The 24,940-nt window shown below is 38.4% G+C and overlaps 1 protein-coding gene across 1 annotated transcript; it reads right to left on the reverse strand.

Moving 5' to 3' along the window:
• Positions 1-495: 495 nt before the first annotated feature.
• On the reverse strand, positions 496-18,571 carry LOC134664633 (membrane alanyl aminopeptidase-like). Its single transcript, XM_063521369.1, has 15 exons — positions 18,483-18,571; positions 12,347-12,800; positions 10,158-10,316; positions 9,596-9,901; positions 9,049-9,232; positions 8,565-8,806; positions 7,986-8,175; positions 7,445-7,637; positions 7,131-7,231; positions 6,277-6,453; positions 5,739-5,923; positions 4,988-5,155; positions 4,059-4,202; positions 2,650-2,719; positions 496-715 (listed from the first exon to the last, which is right to left on the reverse strand). Exons 2-15 carry the CDS (start codon positions 12,796-12,798, stop codon positions 509-511), a joined length of 2,778 nt encoding a protein of 925 aa, XP_063377439.1. The 5' UTR covers positions 12,799-12,800; positions 18,483-18,571; the 3' UTR covers positions 496-508.
• Between the last annotated feature and the right edge of the window lie 6,369 nt (positions 18,572-24,940).

Raw genomic sequence — 24,940 nt, forward strand, 5'->3', positions numbered from 1 at the left:
TACTCTACATTATTTGTAGAATATTAACAAAAATCTATTTCATATAAGTATCATTAACACTTAAAGACTAAATAGTAAAATTACACATTTGTAAAAAAATAAAACAAGATTAATTTCGTTACTTATTTTAATAAATTATGATTAACTAACTATAACTTATACTAAGTAACTATTTACAAGGAAGTGGAGTGGGATCTCTTTTCACCTTAATTTTAAAACTTACCTATCTACAAAACACATATTAATATACTTAAAAAAATTACAAATACATGTTTAAAATACTTAATAATTCGCTGTCTCAAAAACAAACAATCGCAATTTCGAAAGATTATTTTTCCGAAGTTTTGTTGACCTTTTCGTTTCACTAAATGCATGTTTATCAAAAATCGTCAAATATTTGAATGACAAAGATGTTTATCCAAAAAATAATATAAAAATGATGGTTTATGAAAAAACACGTTCGTATGAAACGTCGTTCAGAGTTTCGATATATTACCTATAAATATATTTAATATCTACAAATCATAGCAGTCGCAACACCGAAGACAATATACAAAGATGGGGTAACCACTAAAGCGTGGTTTCTCAGACTACCCATTATATCCTGCTTGTGGTTGTCGGCCCATTTTGTGGCCGCCCTGGCCTGGTCTAGGGCGGTTTTTGCGCTGGTTAGCGCTTGTGCGCCGCACTGGCAGCCTGATAGCCACGTTTCGAACTGAAAAAAAAAGAAACAATTTAAATTTAGCATCAGAGCTCAGAAAACCATTATAAAACATCTTATCATGGTTAAAGGATCAATTATCAACGTCTGGGACTATAGACAAGGTTTAGTTATTCATTTAATTTATTTAACCTTTATTTCACTAAACAAAACACAATTATAGAAAAGGCGGACTTAATGCTACAATACATTCTTCACCAGTCAAGCTTCCGGTGAAATATATAAGGTTAATGTTGGATACATCAAAATACTAAACATGAAATGAAATGACATGCTGTACACCAGAAAGGGGCGAAATACGCAAGGACATATTATTTTGCGGTAATTGAAATAGTGGACAAATTAATTTATGCTCATGTCCAAGCTAATTTATAATAGGTACAAATGAGTTAATTGCTAATTGTAAGCTGACCTACTGTGCATTCAATGTCAAAAGTGGTTAATATGGTCATTTGTGTGATAGTAAAAGTAGCAATTGGCGTTACTCGCCAGCATGTGTTAGAGTGAGTATTTTCACGTCTGTTTTTATGATGTCACTGTTTTATGTAAAAAACAAATATTTTTAATAAGTTTTTATCGCTGACTATACTTTTCAACAGACTACTAAAACTTATCGAAACAATTCTACCAAACCTAAACACAATTAGGTTGCGTTGTTTTATCACAGAGTTCCTATAGCCACTTCCTGTGTCTATCGTCAGATCAGCTCCATGATACTACTTAATGCATTGTCAGCCAATCTATATACCTAATTATGTACGTGAAGTTTCAGTGGGTAGTGGGTTTAATTGAGCTTGCAAGATTTGACCGGAACATACATACATACAAACATTGCATGGTTAATAAAAGCTTGTAAAATAGGTGAGTCATTGTTTTGTCAAAGAAAAAGAAAGTATGATTTTATTTGTTATTATTTTTGTTATTGCAAAAACCGTAAATCCCAATGACATTCAAATTCTACATTTTGGCATGCGTCCAGTTTGCAAATTCGGTCTTGACATTGAGAAAGCCGGCAAGAAAGGCATTTTGAAAGCAAATTAACAAAGTCGTTAAGACAGAAGTTGACAAAGTCAGACAAGGCGAATACGAGTAGATAGCCTGTTGATTCGGGATATGCAAATAGTCGTGACCCAGTAAAAGGGTTGCGGGTTTCCGCCGATTAGCGAGCGTGGCTAATGAATGTTTGCGGACGTCGTTCGAGTATTGTTTGACGGTCATTTGGGACAAATTAGGGAAAGATGACACGGGAGGACAGCCATGTCACGTGGAAAGCTCATGACCTAGCCGTGCCCACATAACAAGGGTTATGTTATCCTCCTCCTCGCGTCGTGTTCTTAATTGCTGTGGGTCGTGAAATCCCGGTGGAATCAGCTTCTTTGATGGTGCCCCGCCATCTGTGTTTGGTTTTGGCATCGTGAAGCGCGACATGCAGTTGGGTGTCCAGGGTAGAACGAACTTGATCTGCCCATCTTGTTGGGCTACGGCATCTAGGTCGTTTGCCATCAACCTTGCCAGTGACTATGAGTTGTTCAAGATTATGACCTTTTCTGGCTATGTGACCGAAAAACTCCAGTATCCTGCTTACGTACCTAATAAGCTTGGCATTTGAATCGTGGCGTGAGATTGGCAGTGAAATTCATATTGTGCTAGCTGGTTCTTCTCTCATAATTGTGTGAATTTTTCACAACATTGGCTTAGGTGAGACAATTTTACGTTGAGCCCCTTTGTGGCTGACCACCAGTTTAGCACTGACATAAAGCGAGATGCATAGTAAGTTACGTTCACGCTAGTGCATGCATCTCGCTCGTCCTGACATATTAGTGCGAGCGAGAAGTAGTGTTGACACTGACAGTGACCTATGATACGGGTACTGATTTGTTACAGTATGGACGAAAGTAGCAATGTGTATGAATAGAATTTATACAAACCTCTATAAATTCTGCTTCTGTATGGAGGGCGGAAGCAACTGTTCCAAGAATGGTGTCCATTGAAGGATATCTGTTTAACAAACAAAATAGTTTCTGGTCAAACTAAAAACAAATTCAAATCACTTAATTATGTATGTATGTATGTATGTCACTTTATTGCACATAAACAGGTTTACATAAAATGGACAAAAACAAAACAAAAATAAAAATGTTATGTACAAAGGCGAACTTATCCCTAAAAGGGATAAGTTCATTAAGGGATAAGTTAAGTTAATTATACTTAAAGTCACACAAAGTTTAATCGTATGTCTTAAAGTGCAGACCTGAATAATGAAATGAATACTACAAAGTTTGTAGTACAAACTACTCGTATAAGCTTTTATTCACGACTTCGTCTGCGTCGCGATGATGATGACCATTGATAAAATCTCCCATGTCCTTCCTCAAGTCTCAAACTATCTCCATACCAAATTTCATTTAAACTAGTGAAATACTTTAAATTTATAATATTAACTCCTTGCGTTTCTTAGGTACATAATTGCACATTATACAAAAACACATTCCCGTATTATACATAATGTCAATTTACATATTGATGGTGGAAAACTCATTTATTGTAAAATAAGTGTTATAAAATGAATACAAAACTAAAATTAACTACAACTATAAACTAAAGCTAAAAATTAAAAAGGTATTTGTAAAGGTATTGATTATAGGTACCTATTTAATCTTTATTCCCGATCTCCCTCAAAGCGGTAGAAGAATCTAAATTGAAACGTGCCCGCACGTCATTTATTTTTATACCTGATTGATTAAGCTATTAGCGTTTTCGTAAAGTGGTATTTCGGTCGTAAATCCAAAGCATTAAGAGCTATACTTTTATATTGCATAGAAGCTAATCATGATGGATAAGGAAATGGATGCCGTAACATTTATTTTAGTTTTGTCTCCAATTTTAAGCATTTACGATTAACGACAGAGGCTTTTTATATCTCGAGTTTGCAATTTTAATACCTATTTTCCATGTTACACAGTTGCTTAGAAAAAATAAAGCCATAAGTGATATAAGAAACTTATGGAATTAGGTAAAATTTCGGAAATCTTTACACATAAAAAACTTGAATCTCTAATGAATAAAATTGGCTAAAAAATCCCGCTAAACCTGCGTGAAATACCACGTTTTATAAGCTATTAGTGCGATGAAAAGTATATTAAACATATTGATATATATGATAACTGGACTGATGACCTGGTAAAGGTCGCGGGAGTCCGCTGGATGTGGATGGCGCGAGACCGGTCATTGTGGCACTCTTTGGGGGAGGCCTATGTCCAATGTCCAGCAGTGGACGTGGACGTCCTCTGGCTGATATAATGATGATGATTATGATGAACATGATAATATTACTTACATGGTGGTCCAGAGAGTATAGTTCTGTTTCAATTCTTCTAGAACAACGTGGACATGTTCGTAGTTGCCTAAAATGCTGGCCAACGGCGTTGCTAGATCCTGCGTTCTGATCGGGCTGTTTTCTTCCAACATTGATACTAGATAGCTGTAATTAAATGCATTTATCCTTTATCTAAAAATTAGTTTAGTTTAGTATCGATTGCAGACGTAGGGTGACTGCTATAGTTTTAAGCCAGTACCTATACAGATATCCGCTCTGAAGAATAAAGTATCAATTGGCTTGTTTGTTTCTGATTTGTAAGGACTGGTCAATTACTATACACGGTGTAACATGAGTAAACCGAATAATTTTAACAGCATATTCCTGATCATATTTAGAGACAAAAATGTCCTATAAACTTTTTTGAAATACGCCTAGTTTCAGAGATATTATTAATTAAAAAAAAAAAACAAGTTTTTATTGTTATTTAGTGTTAAAGGCCTTTTTGATGGTGATGTTGCTGCTATGGGACGTAATCTAAATATCCTTATTGATAGATGTCAAAAAATGCCAAGTAACACTTTGCAAAAAGTAGGTTATACGAAAAAAAAATGTAAAAATCAATTTTAAGTGACAAGTTTACCTATAACATTTATTTTTTATGTACAAATACATTCAAAAAATTTAAAAAACAAAACAAAAAAAATTTTTTTTGGCGAAATTCACCTAAACTCATATTACATTTTTTACTTCTTTTGACCTCAGAAATGCGTGGTTAAAATTATTCGGTTTCCTCATGTTACACCGTGTAAACTGGCCAATAACTTTAGCAGTCACCGTAACTGACTGGTAAGAAATTACATCTGCTACTGTATTTCAATATGAGCAGAACTCTAATCAGTAACTATAGATGGGGTTTCTAAGTCACAGCTACTGACAACTTTTTATACCTCCTCAGCTTATCCTCATCATTGGAGCATCCCAGAGCGTCTCCAATAACCCAGGCCTCATTAGCCACGTTCGTGGTCTTCATGCGTTGGTACAGGAAATCGTAATCGTCGCCGTCGCCGTGACGTAGTCCGTTGCAGTATGTCACTGGTCGCAAGCTGGGCGGAACTCTGGTGAAGGATAGTGATGATTAACCTCTTGTCTATGCACGGTCAGCAGCAGAAGTTGCTAAATGGGTAAGGCGTTCAAAATGATCTTGCCGCGATTTTATTGTTAAGAGAATAAGAGCGTGTCAAGGTAATTTTGAACACCTCGCCCGCTTAGCAATTTCTGCTGCTGACTGTATGATTTCTTGTCTTGTCTGACTTAATTTTTCAACTTTAGCAGTAGTCATCTTTTGTATTTCTTTGGAAATATTTTTTTCTGCTCTATACAGCACAACCATACGATTAAAGTACCTAGTATGCTTAGTTTTATGTCAATAGATAAAGTGGAATGATTTACATATATTATTCCTACACAGTCCCAAATTTTGCAGGTTTCTTAAAGATATTTATATCTTAAAACTACTCGTCAAAATACGGGCGGTCCTTCACTGGGTACTCTACATTATCAATCATAATTTTCTCACTTTGGATTCGCTAGCACTAGGCTGTGGTTACCTTCAGGCGAGCTGTATGTTTGTATGCCACCGACGTGGTAAAATAAAAATAAAAACTTAATTTATTTACAATGTGTAGTTAGTTTACTCACTCAACGCCAGTTTCCTTGAAATTCTCGAAGAGTTCCACAGATTTATCAATGCAACCTTGATGACCTAACTTGCATGCGAACTCCAAGACTTGCATGCGGTTCCTAAGTGTGACGAAGCTGTCTGTGGTTCTGACGTCATAACCCAGATTGTTGATGATCCCATCTAGGAGTTTGAGCGCATATTTCTAGAAGTTAAAACAAATGAGAATACCTAGATGCACTAATGAAATCTTATAATTATGGTTATGTGACACCAGATGGGTGATAAATGATAATGATGATTGTGAAAAGATGTTTTGGAGGTTGGGCGGTAAAGATGAGATGTATTTACAGATGATGTGCCAGTATAGATGATAATACTTAGTCACACATGTAAACAATTAATTAATATTACTTGAATGAACGGTATATTCGCTGTTAGCACCATTGTCGTACTCTCGTACTTAAAAGCAGCTAATAAAATTATATGCTTATTTGAAACCACTGGAATTGTTGATAACAAGTGTGAAATGGTAGACATAAGTTTAAATATACTAACCTCAATATCTGCTTGAGCATCTGATCCCAAGTAAGATGCCCTCAATTTGTTCAAGCCTTGTATAGCAGCATACCATACTGAATAGTCAGTTTCATCAGACAAAAACTCCAATACTTGGAACAGCCGGTCAAACTTCACTTCATCGGCATAAACAAAGGCGAATAAATCATTCACGATCTGTAAAATAGTGAGTTTTCTAAGCCAAGGTCAGTAAAAGGAGGAAGTATAAATAAACGAACATTTTTAATATTAGCGCGATGTATGCAGCTCAGATGCTCATTTAAAAATAGATGACGCATGTTGTATTTAACGAGATCTGACAGAGGGGGAAATTGTTAGACAAACTCGTATTTCACGATAATAAGTTAGTTCATTTTATAGCGACAGTTGATACCAAAATAGACCAAGACCACCTTTCTGTTTTAGATATAATGGATCATTTCACGCCCTAAACAATGTTTATACGGATAGCATTTTCTGCTACAACTCGGAAGACGTGTATTCAGATGATTTAATTAGTAACCTATGAGAAAATCAAACTAATTTTCTTGGAGAAAATTAGAATTTAAAGTATAATTACGTTATTCATAAACGGCTGTGTTAGCTAGAAATAGAATAGAATAGAAATAAGTATTTTTATTCGTGAGCACAAACACAAAAAAGAAAATTATACAAGCAGAGAAACATAAAAAAGCTGAAAGTGCCACGAAATAGTCTCAACTCAGCATGTTGCTGGCGACTTCCAGCGCTGATCTTCCGATGAGACCATCCGGTGAAACAATGACGACAGGATAGACCGAATAAAACAGTTTTATATCTATTAAATAATTACATACTAGGTAACTATTACTTACCTTGGCTCGATTAAGATGATGAATCTGTTCTCTTGCGTTTCCTTTTAAAGCATTTGCAATCAGTTGCCACGAATGTTCATCGTAATTGACTCTATAAAAACCTTTATGAAACAGAAATTAATACATAATTATTAACTTGTATAAAATATACGTCTTTAGGAAGCAGTTTGGCCATCCAATTGCGTCAGTAGGAAAAGACAACTAAGTAATTAAAAATAATGGCTCAATGGGTTCATCTACCCCACAAGTTTTAAATTTCGCTCCCTATCTACTGGGGAATTAGTTTGTCAGACTATTATTAATATATATCTTACCAGTTTCTTGTATATTGAAGATGATCCAAGGATGGGATTCACTAATTCCGGTCAGATTTAATTCCTGCGATTCCTCGTTCATAATGAAAGCTGGTTTGGTGTTGGTGAAATCGTTGACGAGCTCTGTGGTGTATGTGATGGGGATGGGGTAGGTTTCGTTCGATTGGTGTGATGAGTCTATGTAGAAACGTTTCTGAAAAGTATAAGTTTTACTAGGTATTTAACTTTCATTATTGATGTTCATCGACATGATAAGATAGTTAAAGTTAATACTCAACAACTGGCATGTATTTAGTTTTTCACACTACTACACGATAAAAAGTATAATATTATAAGTTTAATATGTCCAGCACCTCTGCCTCATATCTGAGGCTGTACCGCTGTACCTCTTTATATAGCTCGAACATGCAATCAGAGCGATATCATAGAGAGGCAGATATATTTTTCGAGTTTACAATGTTCGCGGTAGGCCCTCTTCTTCGGTTCTGATCCCAGAATATTTATGTGAAAAGCTGAATTGGCCAGGTTCATATGTACCTACCTGGGTTAACGTTGCTGTTTCATTTTCATAGTCAATGTTGACAGTCAGGATAGGATGACCAGCCTTTGCTATCCATTGTCCCATTACATCCACGATATTAAATCCAGGGTAATCCGCAAAAGCATTAGCGTTGATGACTTCTTGGTGTAGAGCGGTGTAAAGGTTTTCTGGATAGCCAACCTCAAATTGGCTGAAAACAGAATAAATTTTTTCAATTAATTATACAATAAGGAAGATGTTATTAAAATTGTTAATGCCGGCCAATTAATCCGATCTAAATTAGTATAACATTATCAGATAATTTAGTTTAGAAATAATATAAGTGAAGGGTGTCGATAACATTTTTTTTAATAGCAAGGCTTTTCTTACAAACCCGATAATGCTAGCAAAACTTTTAAGATAGATTGCATCGTGTGAGATCTGTAATTTTAAAATACAAGTGCCGAAGCGTTTAGTTGCGCCACAGTTGATAATTTTTAGTATTTTTGGACTACCCCGTGTGCGAAACGCCTAATAGGCTTTGATTGAAATCGAAATATTTATTAGATTTCATTCAGCCAAAAAACAAGATGATCTTACTTAGCCTTCAAATAACTCTGTAGCCCCAATTTAAACGCGTCATCCCCAACCAAATGGTGCACCATCCTAATGATAGAGCCAGCCTTCTGATAGGTTATCTTTCCAAAATGGAGGCTGATCTCCGCGGGCGAGTTGACGTTGTTGTTGGTGATGGCGGGGGAGGTTGGAGACTCGTCGGCGGTGTAGCCGTCGTACACTGAGCCGGTGACCAGCTGGTCAGCTGATCCTACGTCTGGTTCGATCTGAAAATGATTTTTTCGAATCAGCATTTATGTCCCTATGCTGGCTTGCTGCCTACTGGGGCACATATCTCCTTGTGTTGTGGTCAGGCAATAAACAGTTAAGTTTCTTAGAGTATCATGTCTGAAGGGGCGCCAAACTTTCTGACGGATCAAAGAGCCCGAGTTTTATGGTCTAGAAATGCTCAAAGCATCAAAATGCCATAGATCCCGCAAGGTTTCTCAAGTATGTAGATGTAACTTACAAGTGCAGTGATGTAATCCTGGAAGTAATCAGCGAAGCCCTCGTTGAGCCAAGTGTTGCTCCACCAGTGGCAGGTGACCAGGTCCCCGAACCACATGTGTGTGGTCTCGTGAGCCATGATTTGTGCCACTCGGTATTTGAAGTACGGTGTTGATTCTTCGGGCACGTATAGGAGGAGGGATTCGCTGTGAAAGAATAATGTTCTTAGAATTCATGTTTATACATTTTAAACGCAAAAAAAACACGATAGTGATTTCAAGCTTTCACGAGTTCTGGTTAGGAAGAATATGAAAAGAGAGGGTAAAGAAAATATATACGGTGGAAAACAAACAAACATGAGGCTAAGAATAAGCATTTAACAGGTTAAAGTCAGATCAAAGTTGCGCACCAACACATCCTCATTTTTGATACTTTATTCCATTATCATAATCAGCTACATGACGTCCACAGACTCGGAGCTTATGTACAAGAATTTTCACATAGCGCGGTCTTGCACCAGCACTGCCTTCATCCAAATGTTTATCGCAATGGTTCAACTCATTACTTACCGGTACTTAACCAACCCCCAATTCTCCATAGCACCAGCTCTGAAATCCGGCAAACCCACGTGATCCAACTTCAAATATGCGTTCGTAGAATAGTAGTCAATGCCGAAGTAGTCACTCAAAGCATTGACTACTCTCAGGCCGAAGTCAAAGGCGTAGTCGGTTTGGTTCATGGCGTCTGGTCTCGCGTAGACACCAAATTGTGTGTCATTTGTTAATCGCCCCTCGAATTCGGAAACCAGGAATGCTACCAAGTAGGAGGACATTTTTGGTGATGGGTGGAAGATTTCTCTTGTGTAGCCGTTGGCTCTGTAAATTATAATTTTTCATTATTACGGGTTCTATTTATAACGAGATGGTATATTAAAACCTAATTGTATTGTATTATATTTGCTTCACATTCTTAATCATTCATCTAGAGATATAGCAGTTTATATTGAATAATTTGTTGCTATTATGAAATATTTCTCGCGTATCGCGTATTCGCGAGTTCGAGTCTGGCCCTAGACAATGAGTTTTTCAACTTTTTCTTTACCTATTTCTAAAAATTAATATTAGTACATACAACGGCACCGTATCTGCCAAATGCGTGTTGGCCACCGTAGGCTTGTAAGAATCAGGCCGGTCGATCACTAGTGTGAAGATAGCTTTATATTCCGGCTCGTCAAAACACGGGAACACCTTCCTTGCGTGTGTTGGCTCCATTTGTGTTGCTCCTAGCCATCTGGAATATGGTGGATTGTTTGTTTACTTACCAGTGTAGCACGCATGTGGTAGCATTTTACTGTAGCCAAAACGTTGCGTTCACATTTTATACTTTTTAAATTATACAAATAATTATTATCTTCCTCGTACCTAAGTCCCAAGGACATTGTAGTGTTTTGGATTTTTAGAAACGTTACTGCCTAGCTGCCTACCCAAAACCGGGTTATAAGGACTCCTTTAAAACTATGCTTCTTGTATAGTTAACGCCGAAAATAAAGTAACCTTTTATTTCTGGCGCCAGTGATAAATTAATAGCAATGTTATCGAAAGCTGAATTGAGAGATCGCGAACCAGTAAATGTACCTGAGCCAGTAAATCGTAGGGGCATACAGCATTACAATGCTTGCATCTTTAATTATGAAAAGGAGTGATTAGTGGCTTTTTAAATATATGACATTGTCATATTTAATTAAAATAGGATTATTTAAATCTTGAACGGAGCTCTAATCCACGTTATTTTATCATGTCTGTCAGTCAGTCGCTCTTGGGCTCTCAATCTCTCATGTTTTTGTTTTTACTTCATAAATCATAATTCAACGGAGCCATGTCGTTTTATCGCATAAATAGTGTTCAGTTTTAAGTTTATAAAATACATAGGTATATTATTACACAGGTGTACATAGGTATAGGTTTATTATTGGTTATTAGGTGTATGTTATTCTGTAAGCGTAAGGTATTTGTAATATGGGCCTTGTTGCTTGATTTGAATTATAAATAAATAATTATGGTTTTCATAGCAAAAATTAATTGCGTAATTTTGAAAACTCATGAAAAGAGCTCGAAATTTGAAATTATGGTCGTTCGGTTTAAATTAACACGCCTTGCCGTATGCCTTACCACTTGTACCAGAGCTACAAGCAAGTACTAGATTCGTGTAAACTTGGCAACTGTACCTAATGGCTTGCTTATTTACATAATTATGAAAAAGAGCTGATACTCTTTAAACTACTGGATCGATTTCTATCAAATATAACTAAAAACTACCACAAGGAAACTCACTTTCACGAAAAAAAAACGCATCGAAATCGGTTTATCCGTTAGAGAGCTATGATACAAAATATTACACATGGGTTTCATAATATATAAACATATAAAAATAACTAATAAAGGCAGTCAGGAAAAGCAATTAAGTATAAAGCAAATACAACTAGGTACCTACTCTGAAAATACAAAAAAACAAGTCTAGAGCTAAAGTGTTCCATGGCTACAAGTGGCTCTAATTCTGGAGTCACTTTTCGAATTCTTAGAGTTGCATTTATCCTATAGTTGTAATTGTTATGGCTGACTTTATCTAAAACTTACGGACAAAAGAGTTTTCGCAAGAAAAGATACTCTTCAAAGTATTTATCTCAAGAGATTGTGTGGTTCTATATGCGTTATCTGGTCATCAAAACTACTTGTTTATCAAATTTTGGTGTCAAGTGCACATTTTGCAACATCATCTGTGCAATAAAATTTACGATAAGTTTTTCCTTTTATAGAGTAAGTATTTTTTTAGGGTTCCGTACCCAAAGGGTAAAACGGGACCCTATTACTAAGACTTCGCTGTCCGTCCGTCCGTCTGTCACCAGGCTGTATCTCACGAACCGTGATAGCTAGACAGTTGAAATTTTCACAGATGATGTATTTCTGTTGCCGCTATAACAACAAATACTAAAAACAGAATAAAATAAAGATTTAAATGGGGCTTCCATACAACAAACGTGATTTTTGACCAAAGTTAAGCAACGTCGGGAGTGGTCAGTACTTGGATGGGTGACTGTTTTTTTTTTTTTGCTTTTTTTTTCATTACGTCAAAATTTTAAATTATTTGTTAGACAAAATAAATATCAACAAACACAACCTTTGCTCCACAAAGTAAATAGGTATTAAAGTATTTATAGAGATACTCCTAGAAAGTCACATAAAAGTTAAGAATTGGAAATTCGTTACTAATTTCGAATGGATAAAATGTATGTTACATAATAATAAAGTAAACTTAATACTTACTTTTTAACTCCATTCTCGATGTAATAGTTTCTGTAAAACCCGTTCAGATCTGTTCTTATTGGTCCCGTATATACAATCTTCAGCTTGTAATCTACTCCAGCTTGCAGCTCATTTTGCATGTTTATATATGCAAAAGTGTAGTTAGTATCAAACTCTAAAGGGTTAGTTTCATCTAATGGCAAAACAAATTGTCCACTAGTAACTGTAATATTATCAGCAGTAAATATAAGATCTTCTGAATGTAGTTTGATTTGTTTAGTATTTGTGTCTGTTGATACCATTATGCTGACTTCACCGTCAAAGGTGAAGGCTCTTTCATCATTGGTATCGAAGTACGGAGTAATGGCTATGATGTATGAGGAAGGCTTGACGGGGGAGTTGAGTCTATAGTTCGTGTCGCTAACTGCTGTGACAGTTAGGACACCTAGGAATGCTAAGTAGCAACGGAGCATGGCTGAAAAAGATTGACGAGATTTACAATTACGTATCGATGACATTAAAATAAAGACAATAAACTGTTAATTAATGTAATTAAGATAAAGGTAACGTAAATGCGTAAATAACTTTAAAATGGTTCTTATAAGGTGGATGGGTTAACTTTGCCTTCGAGGTAATGTTGAAAATTGTAAATATCTATTTACTAAAGTAGAAGCACTTTAAATATGATTTGGCAACACTCACGCTACTGTACTTAGGGTTTATCAAGGCATCTTGCTTACTGTTGCAACAGTAGAAAGTGCTTCTAATTTAGTAGATATAACCTACTGCCGTATTCGAACTTCAAGATATTCACAAGAGACGACACGTTCTAGATCCATTCTAGATACGTTATAGTTTAGATATCAACTAGTTCTCTTTTGCAGCGCAATTCGGGCAACTAATGTCACTTTTACGTTAGATAGAGTAAGATATATATTAGATGTGAATTAGATCTCTAAGTCATATCTTGTGGAAATCGTTCAAAAGTATCTCCAGAATCGCGCAAATGTCAAATTTGACAGGTTAGATCTTAAAAATATATCGTTATCGTATCTTGGTGATGTCTTAAAGATGTCTAATAGATGTCTATTTCATAATCCGAATCGGGCCCCTATCTTCAAAATTACCCAGGTTTCAAAGTTTATCCAAAGCGTATTATTTATTTTAATATCTCAAAAATTCAAAAGTTTTTTGATAAGAGATTAAAAACTAAAGATGGAAATATAAGAGCGGTAAAATAAAGCCGATGAATGTTCCGCCCATTAAGTTGAACGGCAGTGCACTGAAGGTGGTGACTAAATTTAAATATTTAGGTCATGTAGTCACCGAAGACCTGAAAGATGACAGTGACCTTGAAAGGGAGCGCAGAGCATTGGCAGTCAGGGGTAACATGATTGCTCGCAGATTTGCTCGATGCTCTAAGCCGGTTAAAGTGGCACTTTTTAAGGCATATTGCCAATCTTTTTACGCGAGCAGTCTGTGGGTGATATACACCCGTAAGGCTGCTAATGTTCTGCGCATACAATACAACAACATTTTCAGGATGCTGATGAAGCTGCCCCGGTTCTGTAGCGCATCAGCTATGTTCGCGGAGGCGCACACGGACGGGTTCCACGCCATCATCCGCAAGAAAGTGGCCTCCTTGCTCAGTCGCGTTCGAAGCAGCAGCAACAGCATCCTGGGACTGTTTGCGTATAGGTTCGACTGCCCCATTTATAACAAATGGAGGCAAATAATGCTCGGGCTGTTGTAAAATATATTAATTTATTTAATTGTTATTTTAATTGTAATTTAGTTGTTATTTTAAATGTTTGTATACTAACATAGACTAAGGCATTGTTACTAACAACTTTTTATGGGCCACAGGCCTGAAATAAAGAATTATTTAATTTAATTTAAACATCATTTTGAATTTATTTAATCGTATGGCATAAATGTTTTTACAAAATAGGCAATATACAATTTTACAGTTTTATCGCGAAATATATAAATAATAAAACGAATCCAGAGGAATACAATTCTAAAAGTTTATAAGTCAACATTTAAACAGTTGAGCCACGCTGTTGCATCGGGTGTGAGTTGCAGCTGGTCTTCTTTAGCTCCAGTGTATCGCAGCGTCTTACGTAGGCGAACAACGCGCGAACGCGGCGCGGTGCGGCGCGGCGGCGGCGCGGCGCGGCGAGGAAGAAACAAAACGTTGATACGTATAGGTGTGTCCTACTCACACAGCGAAGCGGCGCGGCGCGGCGCGGCGAGGCGAGGAAGAAACAAAAGTTGATACGTATAGGTGTGTCCTACTCACACAGCGAAGCGGCGCGGCGCGGCGCGGTGAGGAAGAAACAAAACGTTGATACGTATAGGTGTGTCCTACTCACACAGCGAAGCGGCGCGGCGCGGCGGCCTTGTCCGGCTAGGGAGACACTCCCGACCGCCTTGGCCGCACACAGACACGGTTTCTTAGAAAATTCGTATTTAAATTATGAGTAAACTATGTCTTTTAATGGAAGTAAGTGCAGCGTTCTTCGTTGTCTGAAATTTTGGTTTACTGGCATTTTGATTTGGCACCGCCTTCAAAAACTAAGTACACAATTACCCCGGTGGTTATTAATTTGCTTATTATTAGGTATTAATTACGTTTTGGCAGAAATTGGCTTTACGACGGGATAGGGACTGGAAAAGGATAGGGGTGGGATCTGGGTATATAAAAAAATATTTTGTGCTTTTCAGCGGGTTGGGTTTTTGAAAGTGCCTCAAAAGGAAAAACGGAACCCTTATAGGATCACTCGTGCGTCTGTCTGTCTGTCCGTCTGTCACAGCCTATTTTGTCGAAAACTACTGGACTAATTAAGTTGAAATTTGGTATACATACATATGTACATTAGTAACCTAAAGATAGACATGTTTTTAGGGTTCCGTACCCAAAGGGTAAAACGGGACCCTATTACTAAGACTTCGCTGTCCGTCCGTCCGTCCGTCCGTCCGTCCGTCTGTCCGTCTGTCCGTCTGTCTGTCACCAGGCTGTATCTCATGAACCGTGATAGAGAAACCATGAATCTCATCAACTGTCTAGTTGAAATTTTCACAGATGATGTATTTCTGTTGCCGCTATAACAACAAATACTAAAAGAAAATAGCCAAATAATGACCATTCCCCCTCTTTATCTCCAAAACTACTATGTAGGTCTAAAGTTTTTTTTTTAAAATATACAAAATAGTTCTTTACCTATAGATGTCAGGAAAACCTATTAAAAATGTGAAGTCAAGCGTGAGTCGGAATTATGTACGGAACCCTAGAAACGCGAGTCATACATTCAGGTCAAACTGAGTACCTCCTTTTTTTAAGGCGGTTAAAAACAAAAGTAGTTGCTCTTTTCTGTGAGCTGTAGACTTCGCAATTAGCTTAAAAAAAATTAAAATAATTACAGCGAACTCAGAATAGTCGTAAGTGCCATAGACGCTACTGGTGTTAAGTATTTTATGCCAATTTCCGCGAATTTGAATATTTTTTAGTTTTGTGCCTATAGAATACAGGAAAAACCTATAAAGAAATCAAACGGGAGTTGACTAATCAAATCAAAGCCGTAAATTCTATATACGCCACGCCTCTAGCCGCGTCATACTCGCGTCTAAAAATCAAATGGATTGATCGCGCCAGATCCGCGCCGCGCCGCGCCGCCGCCGCGCCGCTTCGCCATCGCGTTAAAATCGCTCACCTAGGACACTTCCATACGCAACAACGGTTTGTTGTTTCCGTGCCGCGTCTCGCCGCGCCGCCGCCGCGCCGCGCCGCGCCGCGCCGCCCGACATTCGCGTGCAAATCGCGCCGCGCCGCGTTCGCATCGAGATCGCTTACGTAGGACACTTCTATGTACTGGAGTCAGTTATGTAACGCTGCCATACATGACCCAAAAAAATTTTATTAAGCTATGAGCTTCATCACATCTGATATTTGAGTAATTCTAAGCATTTCTAGCGTGAAGTGGGGGGGAGGGTGGGGTACAAAGACGGCCGCCATCCGTCATCTTTAAAAAAAATCTACTCTGATCCTGGTGGGTACTAGGGCAAGTTTGGTATCATTTTCGTATAAACCAAAGACGTAGAATTCATTGCTGATATTTGTTTTTTCAATTTCATAGTAATTTTACAAGAAAAACGTAAAAAGGTGAAAAATTTGGTTGGAGATTTTTGCTACGCGGAGCCGAAACTACAAAAGATAGAAAGTTGAAATTTGCACACTAGATTACATTTATAAAGTGTACAAGAGATAAGAAGCGATTTTGAGAAATTCAACCCCTAAGGGGGTTAAAAAGGGGATGAAAGTTTGTATGGGGTTCAAGTTTTATTTTAAGCTAGGAATTTGAAACTTCGTAAAACGATATATTATTAAAATACAAGAAAACTAATTTCAGCGTTTTTGAAAATTCATCCCCTAAGGTGGTGAAAAAGGAGTTGAAAGTTTGTATGGATATCAAAAAAATTTTCGAACGCGGGACTTGAATCTTTGTATTTGGGGATATTATTAAAAGACAGGAAAAGTAATTTCAGCGTTTTGTAAAATTCATCCCCTAACAGGGTTAAAAAGGGGTTGAAAGTTTGAATCCATTACAAATCCGAGTAGACACACATTTCTTATTGGCTCCCAGGCTTGAAATGCTTAGAATTACTCAAGGAACATATGTGATGAAGCTCATAGCTTAATAAAAAATTTTTGGGTCAACTTTATAACTGCTTCCGCTAATGGGCATCAAAGGATTGATTTAGCCGCACCGCGCCGCACCGCGCCGCGCCGCGCCGCTTTCGCGCGTTGTTCGCCTACGTAAGACGTAGCGTATGAGTGCAAAGGGCAGCGTTCGATGATGTGTTCAATTGTTTGGATGTCCTCGCCGCATTCACACAAGGCGGAATCTTTCCATCCCCACTCGTTTAGGAAATAATTACAGCGCCCATGCCCCGTTCTGAGTCTGTTAAGGTGACACCATAGTTTTCGAGGAAGATCGAACCCTGAAAGCTGGCGTGTGGGGTCCACGATTCCTGAGTCTGCATTTACAGCGGCCCATTCGTCTTTCCATGCCTCGGGAATGTTGAAGCCCTGGAGTTGCTGGGCAGCGACACATGAAGGGTTTCGGGACTTCAGGCGCTGAGGTGGCGGGTAGCAGAACTCTACATGAATGGGTAGTGAGGCAGCGGACTCAATCTTTGCAGCTTCCCTTTTTAGTGCACACTTCCTCCGCAGATGCGGCGGGGCTATATGGCATAGTGTTGGCAGCCAGTGTGTGGGGGTGGACTTGATGGTACCCGAGATACATCTCATCGTTTCGTTTAGCTTGGTATCAATCTTCGCCACGTGTGCGCTTTCTAACCAAACGGGTGCACAGTATTCTGCTACCGAGTATACCAAAGCTAAACCAGTGGAACGCAAGCAATCGGCCGATGCTCCCCAGGATGTACCACAGAGTCTGTGCAGGATGTTGTTCCTTGAAGCTAGTTTCAGCGACAGACGACAGCGAATATCATTTTGAATGCAAATGGTAAATAAATTGGGAGTTCCCTTAGTTCCATGGTAGGTAGTTTCTTTTTAATACCTATGTTTGTTATTAATTGTATGTATGTATGTAAACACTTTATTGTACATAAGACAGGTTAAGATACAATTAAAAGAAAGTATACAATGTACAAAGGCGAACTTATCCCTAAAAGGGATCTCTTCCAGTCAACCTCTGAGCAATTGAGAATAGACGAATGAAAATGACAGACGAACACATGTACAGAAAAGTAAAATAAGGTTCAATTATTACTCAAGTAAATAATTAAAACCTTTAGTCTACATTCTAATATAAATATATACATAAACATAATTAAATAAAAATACTTAGTACTCAACCAGAACACAAGTCATTGGATAGCCATAGTTTATGCAATTTAATCTTGAGTGATTCTACCGACTGGGACTATCTAAGGGATAACGGCAATTTGTTCCACAACTGCACAGCGCACACTGTGAAGGACCGGAGGATGACCGAGTCTTGTTACACGGTACGGTACGGCGAGTCAGGTTCGCACTCGATCTTAAGCGATGACCACTACCATCCGCAATTGTATTATTGTTTTTAAAACAATAATGCATCATTCACTATTTTAATAATTTCATCACACTTACCTGTCGACAGCACTTCAGCCAAATAGAAACTGTAACACCGACGTCTGTTTTAAGCATTTCGCCGAATGATAAGACATCTCGAGTGTTGTTATCACTATCTGAATAGAAGATAAACTAATACATCCAGACTAAAGTATTAACTCTACTCATTATTGACTTTGTCTGTCACGTTATCTGTATAATAAGTGTTTGAAACTGTTAGAAAACTTTAATTGCTAAAGTGTGACGTTTGTTATCTTCAAACAAAATTAAGTAGGTATGTTTACATATAGGTGCATAACACGTCAGTAAATATCTTTTACGCGTGTGTAATTATTTAATGCTGTAATTGTTGGATATTTGATAAAATAAATTATGACTATAATTAGTAATTCGATTTCTTATGAAATTTATTTTGAAGATGTTTGGAACTTTTAAAATGCTGTGGGATCTGTCCCACGCCATCTGCACTGGCCGGCTCCAACCAGGTCAGCAGCCAGCTTCCCGGGGATAGGAGAGGTCACTCCCCGCTGCTCCAGTTCCAGCAGCTGTTTTGAGGTCGGTCCAATGCATCCTTGAATTTTGTAGGGCATCTGCGCTCAGCTACAAATTTAAAATGTATTTGAAGAGAAGTAGTTTTTTTAATTTAAAGTTTTGAAAGTTCTGGTGCATAAAACTTAGGTATTTCGAAATTTAGTTTTTTGTAATTAATTAATTGGTGTAAACCTTATAACATGAACCTGTGTAGCGACCCAGCTATACCACTGAGCTTTTGTAATATCTAATGTTTAGGAATAAAGTTTGTTAGATATAAATCTGTTTAATTGTTTCTCCTCTTAGCTTTCCTACAGCAAGGTTTCCATTTAGTTTATTTTATTTTATATTGATTTAATTTTATTTTGTTAACATGGCTGTTTCCATTTTAGACAAGCCGGAGCTTTTCAATCATTTATTTTACCCCCTTTCAAAACACCCGTGTTACAAACTGGAGGAGTCAGAGTCAAAACATAGTTGCAAGTATTGCTCCGGCCACTCCGGACTGCGAGACAATAATTTAAGTATTTTTGCTGAAATTAATAGCTTTGATGTAGATTCAGTCGATGATAGCATAGGGTTCTCCCCAATGGTAGAAACAGTAGATTTAAAAAGTTCTGTGCACATTGAAGGCAGTAGTGATATTAGAGTCGCACTGAAAGGATCCAAAAAAATAAAAAAATATTTAAAACTCAGTAGATTCATAAAGAAATCTAAACTTTTGCTAAAACGCCATAATTCAATATTCAAAACGATACAATCCAAATGTAACAGTGTTTAAGGGCCGTAATTAAAACATGTAAATTCACTTGATATTGAGTTTTATTTTTCCATGACAATTCTCTATATGACACGTTGCGCAGACTTTTCTTTACCGCGCAGACAATCCTGCGCGGAGATGTGCGCAGCAGCTACAAGTGTCGCCTTAAGCGATGAACTTCTAAACTGCCAATACCAACTAGACCGGACAGTAGAAGAATTGAGTCATCGCTCCGATGAACTAGAAAAATTAGAATTAAAGTTGAAAAACTTAAATAATAGAGACGAACTGTCAAGTAAAGCGTTACAGGAATACATAGCCTTTATGAATAATGTTCTAGAACCGGGGAGCGGCTACACTCTGCGTATGGACTCGCCGCGGCCCCCGCCCCGCCCCGCCGCGCCGGACTCGCCCGCGCTGCGCGCCGCCCTGGCCGCGCCGGGCTCGCCCGCGCTGCGCGCCCTGTTCGCGTCGCGCGCCGCCCGCGCGCCCGAGCTGCGCGGCGACTCCGAGCCCGCCCCTCGCGTCGCGGATCCGGCGCCCCTGCCGCCATCGTCACCGCCGAGCCGAGCCGAGCAGGTTCCATCGGGGCCGGGCCGAGCCGAGCCGACTCCGTCGCTGCCGTGCCTCGTCGAGCCGGCCCCTTCACCGCCGAGCCTTGTCAAGCTGGCTCTGTCGCTGCTGACCTACGTCGAGCCTGCGCCATCCCCGCCGAGCCCTGTCTCGCCAGCTCCATCGCCGCCAGGCCTCCCCTCGCCAGCACCAGCGCCGCCCCGCCTCGGGTCCGGGGCGGCCCCGCCGCGGCCGCAGCGCCGCCCGCGCGCCGCCGGCCGCCGCACGCTGCTGTACTCGGACGAGGTGGGCGCCGGCCTGGGCGTGCTGCTGGCGCAGCGCTTGTCGCAGGGCGTCGTCAACCATTGTCACCCGAGCGCCTCTGTCGATCGTTTAATCGAATCTATTTCTGCGGGCGAGTTTGACCGCGACTCGACGCTTGTAGTTTTATTAGGAAATAGTTTAGACTGTACTAAGCGAGATATCTTAAAATTATCCGCTACGCTGTCGGCGATTGACCGGGGAGAGGTTGCTAAAATAATTATTTGTGCGCTCCCTTATAGAATGTCGAGCAAGGTAAATAAGAGGGTATTTCATTACAATTCTTTATTGTATAACCTTTCCTTGTACAGTAGTACGATTTCGTATTTTGATACGAATAAATTTATAGAAGATTTTGTTATGCCCCATAAGAGGACCTACCTACCGCGAAGATGTCTTGTAGAGTGTGCTAACCTGTTAGCATATAATATTGAAGACCCCGTCGTGGCTAGCACGGCGTCTAATAACCTTAAGTCGCGTAGTATTTTACGCCTTGGTAGCGTAGGGTTTGAGATGGAGCCGCCTGGTGATTTGAATTTAAACTAATCGCTACGACAACGTGTGCACCAGCCGGCTCCGTTCATATTGATCACTGTGATGCTAGTATGTTTAGTAAAACCAATTTATTGAACTTAGTTCATCAAAATATCCAAGGATTTACCTGTAAGGAACACGAAATTGATCTGTTTATACAGTACTCGAATATTGACATTCTCTGTATAACTGAGCACTGGCTTAAAGGTCATGAATTTATGTTTAATTTCAATAATCATAGTATAGTAAGTTCATTTTTTAGGAGATCTTGCAATCGCGGCGGGTCATTGATAATGGTAAAACATAATTTAAAAAGTAAGGAGCGTAAAGACATTGTTGACATGTCTGTGGAACGCCTTATAGAACTTTCTTGTGTTGAATTGGAACAATTTATAATTATATGCGTGTACAGGCCCCCATCGGCAGACTATAACTTATTCGAATCGGTCATAGATGAAGTACTTAGTAGTGTTTTTGGAAGTCACAAAAATATAATTGTATGTGGTGATTTCAATATTAATTTGCTAGAAAATTCGCCATTATGTGGAAGGTATTTAGTAATACTTTTAAATCCTTCAACTTAGTCAATTTATTTTGTGAACCCACTCGAGTCACAGCAACCAGTGCTACATGTATAGATAACATCTTTAGTAATAATGACGCGATTAGTAAATCTGTTATTAACAACCTAAGTTCTGACCACTGTGGACTAAAAGCTTCTTTCAGCGGGAAAACTGAAGAAATTCCTCAAGACACTTTGTGTAGGCCGATTTCCGAAAGTCGCCTAGGTTTATTCAATCGTAATATTACTAAACAATTATGTTGTCTTTCATGTACCCAGGAAAACCCTAACTGTTTGAGTTCCGAGTTGTTTAATTGTATTAAAAAGGAATTTGATGCCTGTTTCATTCAGAAAAAGGTGCAAGGCAAGGCTAAGACTAAATTTAGCGACTGGGCTACACCGGATATTCACGAGAAAAGACGCCGGCTCTACGACTTATATGATTTAAAGGCAACTGATAAAAGACCGGAATTTCTGGAGTACGTCAAAAATTATTCTAAATCTTTTAAAATGTTGTGTGTCGCCGCTAAAGCCGATTATTTGTCAAAAAAGATCCTAAATTCCAGCGATAAAGTCAAAACTGTATGGCAAGTTATCAGTAATGAAACTGGAAAACGTAAACTGAAGGATCCGCACTACAACCTACGAATTGCTGACACTTTAGTAAGTTCCGACCGTGAAGTGGCAGATCATTTTGAGCGGTTTTTCTCGAATATCCCGGTAGAAACAACAAGATCCCTTAATTCATCGCCAGACGTCGCTGAAGAAATTTTGAAGACAAATGTGGCAGAATGTACAGAAATCTTCAAATTTTCGTATGTCTCATCGAATATAGTTCTTAAGACTTTTAGGTCTTTAAATTTAAAGAAAACAGAAGATCTTTGGGGCCTGTCTGTCAAAGTATTAGATTCCATCATTGAGTCAATTACACCATACTTAGCTGAGATTTTCAACAGATGCATTGATGCTGGAATTTTTCCAGATATTATGAAACATAGCAAAATTATCCCTCTGTTTAAATCAGGAACGAGAACAGATCCCACGAACTTTAGACCGATTTCAATACTACCGGCATTAAGCAAAGTGTTCGAGAAACTTATTCTGAATCAACTATTGTCACATTTCAACAGAAACAAACTGCTTGACAGCAATCAATTTGGTTTCACCAAAGGTCGATCAACTACTGACGCCGGTGCGGTACTTCTAAAACACATCTTTGATGCTTGGGAAAAAGCTCAAGATGCTGTTGGAATTTTCTGTGATCTGTCAAAGGCATTTGATTGCGTTAATCACGAAAATTTAAAGAGAAAATTAAGCCGCTATGGGATAAAAGCTAGTGCCCTTGACCTGGTCTCATCGTACCTTTCGGATAGAACTCAGCGAGTAGTTATTAATGGAACTCAATCGGCGGGGTCCCCGGTAGCCCTCGGAGTGCCTCAAGGTTCAATTCTTGGTCCCTTCCTGTTCTTGGTATACATTAATGACTTACCAAAAGTTGTGCAAGATAGACATGATATAGTGTTATTTGCAGATGACACTTCCCTTATATTTAAAGTGGACAGAAAGGAAAATAGCTTCGAGAGCATTAATGACGCGCTATCTACCATTGTAAACTGGTTTACGGCAAACAATTTGCTTTTGAACGCCAAGAAAACCAAATGCATCAAGTTTACGCTACCTAACGTCAAGCAGGTAAATAACAGCAAGATTAAAATAAAAGGTGATACGCTGGAATTTGAGGACCGAACTGTTTTCCTGGGAGTCACTCTAGACTCCAAACTGCAATGGCATGCACATATAGGCACTCTAGCCGGAAAACTTAGTTCAGCAGCCTATGCAGTGAGGAGAATCAAACAGCTGACAAACGTAGAGACGGCCAGGCTGGTATACTTTAGTTACTTCCATAGTGTTATGTCTTATGGAATTCTGTTGTGGGGAAAAGCGGCAGATATTCAGACAATATTTGTGCTGCAAAAACGAGCTGTACGTTCCATCTATGGACTGGGCGCTCGAGTATCCCTAAGAGAGAAATTCAAAGAAGTTAACATTCTTACCGTTGCATCTCAATACATACTAGAGAATATTATGTATGTTCGGAAAAACATCCACGAATTCAAGGTTAACAGTGATATCCATAACTATAACACTAGAAACAAACATAAACTTGCTGTGCCCGCCCACCGCCTCCGTAAGGTTAGTACGTCTTTCGTCGGGAACTGTACACGTTTTTATAACAAAGTCCCCACTGATGTAGTGGATTTACCACTTCATAAATTTAAGTCGCACATTAAGCACTCCTTGTTACGTAAGGCGTACTACACTGTAAATGATTTTATAAACGATAGAGATGCTTTTAAGCCGGTAGCTTGATTTCATTAGTATAATAAGAATTAAATAAATATTGTTTTTTTTTACATTGTGAATTAAATATGCTAGTGTTGACACGGTAGAATTGACACATGAGACAATGATGTTCTCGCTTGATTATATTGTTTAATTTAATTTTAGTTTTGGACACTTGGAGACCTTATACATCTCTAAGTACATATTTATTTATTTGATTTTTATTTTTGATTGTACTTACCTATATTTTTAATGTTTCTGACACTTAGAGACCTTTACATCTCTAAGTCAACTTAGGCTAGTAATTATGTGAAGCTATATTACTGTCTTTTTATGTAACATATGAGCACAAAATGCCGTGTCTTACAGCTACATGTTATTACTATTTTAATATTAATATAGGCCGGTAGCTTGAACATGTCATGCTCGCTTAAAAGTCTTTGCTTACGGTGGCGTTGTTGATCGGGTCGCCACTTTCCCGAATGAAGGTTGAGGGAGGCGATGGCTGAGATACGCGTCATACTCGTGAACGGGTGCTGTTTGTGGAGACTGGTCTGTTAAGCTAACACGAGCTATTATACTTAGTAACTTTTATTAATTAATTACAGTGAGACGCCTCATTCTGTTCTCGTATGTTTCTTTTCTTTTAATGAATGTATTAATTATACAGGATATTGACTCTTGGAGACCTTATACATCTCTAAGGATAACTTGATAAACTATATAATCTTATAGTTCTGACACCTAGAGACATACACCTCTAAATATTATAGATTTTTTTTGTGTGTGTTTTTTTATCTGTATTTTGTATGTAATTCGACATTAAGAGACCATATACATCTCTTAGTAATTGTAATACGTTAGATTGAATTG

The sequence above is a fragment of the Cydia fagiglandana genome, chromosome 5 (genome assembly GCF_963556715.1).
Source record: "Cydia fagiglandana chromosome 5, ilCydFagi1.1, whole genome shotgun sequence".
In the NCBI taxonomy this organism is placed as follows: domain Eukaryota; kingdom Metazoa; phylum Arthropoda; class Insecta; order Lepidoptera; family Tortricidae; genus Cydia; species Cydia fagiglandana.